This window comes from Manacus vitellinus, unplaced genomic scaffold, assembly GCF_001715985.3.
Source record: "Manacus vitellinus isolate BGI_N305 unplaced genomic scaffold, ASM171598v3 scaffold_64_pilon, whole genome shotgun sequence".
In the NCBI taxonomy this organism is placed as follows: domain Eukaryota; kingdom Metazoa; phylum Chordata; class Aves; order Passeriformes; family Pipridae; genus Manacus; species Manacus vitellinus.
In genome coordinates, this window is record NW_021940718.1 from 710,788 (window position 1) to 713,775 (window position 2,988).

General features: G+C 58.3%; 1 protein-coding gene across 1 annotated transcript in view; it reads right to left on the bottom strand.

Annotated features, from left to right (window-relative positions):
* Positions 1–195: 195 nt before the first annotated feature.
* The window catches only part of MAP2K2 (mitogen-activated protein kinase kinase 2), a gene marked incomplete at its 5' end in the record, with an annotated part of 8,407 nt that continues 5,614 nt past the window's right edge, over positions 196–2,988 (bottom strand). The window contains 4 exons of the mRNA XM_029963861.1: positions 196–560; positions 1,177–1,238; positions 1,956–2,020; positions 2,701–2,914. Of these exons, the coding sequence (XP_029819721.1) occupies positions 434–560; positions 1,177–1,238; positions 1,956–2,020; positions 2,701–2,914 (468 nt within the window). The remainder of the gene's footprint in view (positions 561–1,176; positions 1,239–1,955; positions 2,021–2,700; positions 2,915–2,988) is intronic.

The following is a 2,988-nucleotide window of genomic DNA, read 5'->3' on the forward strand; positions in this document are numbered from 1 at the left end:
CCCAGCCTGGCTCCAGCCTTTGGAGCATCTTTGTGGCCTCCTCTGGACTTATTCCAGCAGCTCCACATCCTTTGGCTGCTGGTGCCCCAGAGCTGGAGGAAGCTCTGCAGGAGGGGTCTCACCCGAGCTGGGCAGAGGGGCAGAATCCCCTCCTTCCCCCGGGCTGTGGGATGAGCCCAGGACATGGATGGATTCCTGGGATGTGAGCACCCATTTCCAGCTCGGATTCAGCCCTCACTCACATCCACCTGCCCGGGTGAGGAGCCAGGTTTGGCTCAGGCACCTCAGCAGACACCGGACAGGCGGGTGGTTCCCCGATACCATCAGCGCCTTTGAACCAAAGGTGGGTGAGTCACTCCCTCTTCCCTGCCTCCATTTGGCTCATCCTAAAGCTCAGCCCTGGGAGTTTCCAGCCTTTGGAGCAAGAGGCTCATCAGAGGCAAGGGGCAGCAGTTGGCAGAGCTGGTGCCACCCCCCCTGCAGGAAGAAAATTCTCTCTGCCCCCCTCACTCACCATCAGCATCTTCAGATCTGCCCGTTCCGCCGGGTTCTTAATTAAGCTGAAATGAGAAGGACAAGAGAGAAAAAAAAATCAATGTGAGACATTCCCTGGGGGAAAAGTGGTTATCAGGCTGGATAGAGAGAGGTCTCCAGCTTCCCCCAAAGCCACTGGGCCCCCTGGCTCCTTCCCTGGCTCCGTCCCCACCAGCCCAGCTCCCAAGGAGAGCCCAGGGATCCGTGTCTTCCATGGGGATAAATTGCACCCTGCAAAGGGAGAAAAGGCCCCAAAGCTTGGCAGGAATTAGTAGTGATCCTTGTAACATCCAATCCCTGGTTTAATGGGAGCTGTGGCAGCACCTTCAGGTGTCCCCCCACCCCACCAGAAGGGCTGGTGTGTTCCTGGTGCCTCTGGGGTGACTCAGCCCCGGGAATCTGCTCCACCATCCCCCCCCTTGCCAGATTTAGAAGGAGCTGGGATCCTGCTCAGCATCCCCCCAGATAAACTGCTTTTATTCCAAGCCTTCTCGAGGCTGGAGTTGCCAGCACAGCACTGCAGAGAAGGCAGGGAGGGATCATCCAGAGCCCTGCTGAACACCTCGGGTGGAGCAGCAGCTTGCAGGGCAGTCAAGGAGCACGGACAGGCCTCCCCCTCCAGCCAGGAGATGAAATCCTTACCATTTATTTACAAACTCCTGGAAATCTTGCGTGAAAACTCCATTTGGCAGCTTGGGAGGTGGCTGTGGAGAGAAGGAGAAGGGTTTCCTGCATCACTGTGGGGTTAATGTGCCAAAAAGTCCAGGGTCATCTGCGGTCTCAGTGAGCTCAGTGCTCTACAACCATCCTCATCCTCACTGCTTTTCCAACCAGGACATGGCTCCTTGCCATTCCTTACCCTGCTACTCCAGCTCACCCTACAGCTGGGGGGGACCCCTTGCTAAATCCCAGCCAGAGCTGGGAAATCAAAATCCAAGCCTCTCAATTCCCTCTCCAGCCTCACAAATCCCAGCTCTGGCACCACCTTGGGCTGATGAAACAACCCAGAAATGATAATTGGGGTCAACTCCCATCCCCTTGGAAGGGGAAACTGCTCCTTCCACCCCCACGAGTCTGACAGGACAAGGGGGAAGGGCCTTGAGCTGAAGGAGGGCAGGGTTGGATGGAATATTGGGAAGGAATTCCTCCCTGGGAGGGTGGTGAGGGACTGGGATGGATTTCCCAGAGAAGCTGTGGCTGCCCCATCCCTGGAAGTGTCCAAGGCCAGGCTGGAGCAACCTGGGAGAGTGGAAAGTGTCCCTGCCATCCAGGGGGTGGCACTGGATGAGCTTTAAGCTCCTTCCAACCCAAACCAATCCGGGATTCCACGACTAACAACCATTCCCAAGCCCACCCTGACTCAGCAGAGTGGACACATCACTCTGGCACCTCTGGAATGCCCGTGGAAAACAAACACCCACCTCATTAACTATATAATCCAGCAGTTCAAAGATGGCCATGGCAGGCCGACTGTCCATCCCGTGGCCTGCGTGGGGAAGGTGACAAAAACAGTGGTCAGGGACTGTCTGGGGACAGCAAAGGACTTAAATTTTTGTGTGCAGACCGTGCCTGTGGGACTCCTGCTGGGAGAGGCAGAGGCGACTCGCCGGGGAACCGAGCTGTGGTTAAAGAGAAAACCAACCACATTCCGAAATTTCGGGTTTCTTTCACCAGGCCTGCACAGTCCAGATTTATTTCCTAGCTCGGAGCACTTGGAGAGCACCATCTGCTGCTGCTGGTGCCTTCTGCTTCCAAGGGAGTGGCTCCAGCAGAGCCTCCTCGGAACCCTGGTGGTCCTTTGGTGCTCTTGTGAGAGCTCCCAGCAAAGCTCTTCCCAAAAAACCACCTCAGGCTTGAAAGGAACTTGTTGGGGGAGCGCCGGGGGCTGTGGCAGTGCCCCTCCAAGTGGTTCACTCCCAGCAGAGGGGACACAGCAGGGTGCAAAGGACGGATTTGGGATGCCACCTCCACCTCCCCACGCACGCCCGGATCCCGCCTGCCTCGCCCGGGCGTTCCGAGCTCAGTTCCAAGGCGGCTTCCCTAAAAAAAAACCACTCCTTTCCCGGCACAACCTCCTCCTCCTCCTCCTCCTGCTGCTCTCCCAGCCCCCAGCCCCTCGTTCCCCCACACGTGAGGTGTTGGTTGCAGTCACACCACAGCCCCTACCACTGACGGGGCGTCCTGGGGGCCTGGCCCGCGGCGAGACGCTGTGGGACTCTCCCTCCGCCCCGTCCACCACAGGACGGCCAAATATTGCTTCCAGTTCCTTGGAGTCTGGCGGGGGGATTGGGTACCTTCCGATCGACAGCTCCACCAGGGACAGCCCCATGCTCCAGATGTCCGACTGCACCGAGTAGTGAGTGCCCTGCAAGCGCTCGGGCTGCAAGGGAAGAGCAACGGGAGCGGGGTCAGCGGGCGGGGAACGGCGAGGGAGGAACGGCCACGGGCTTGGGA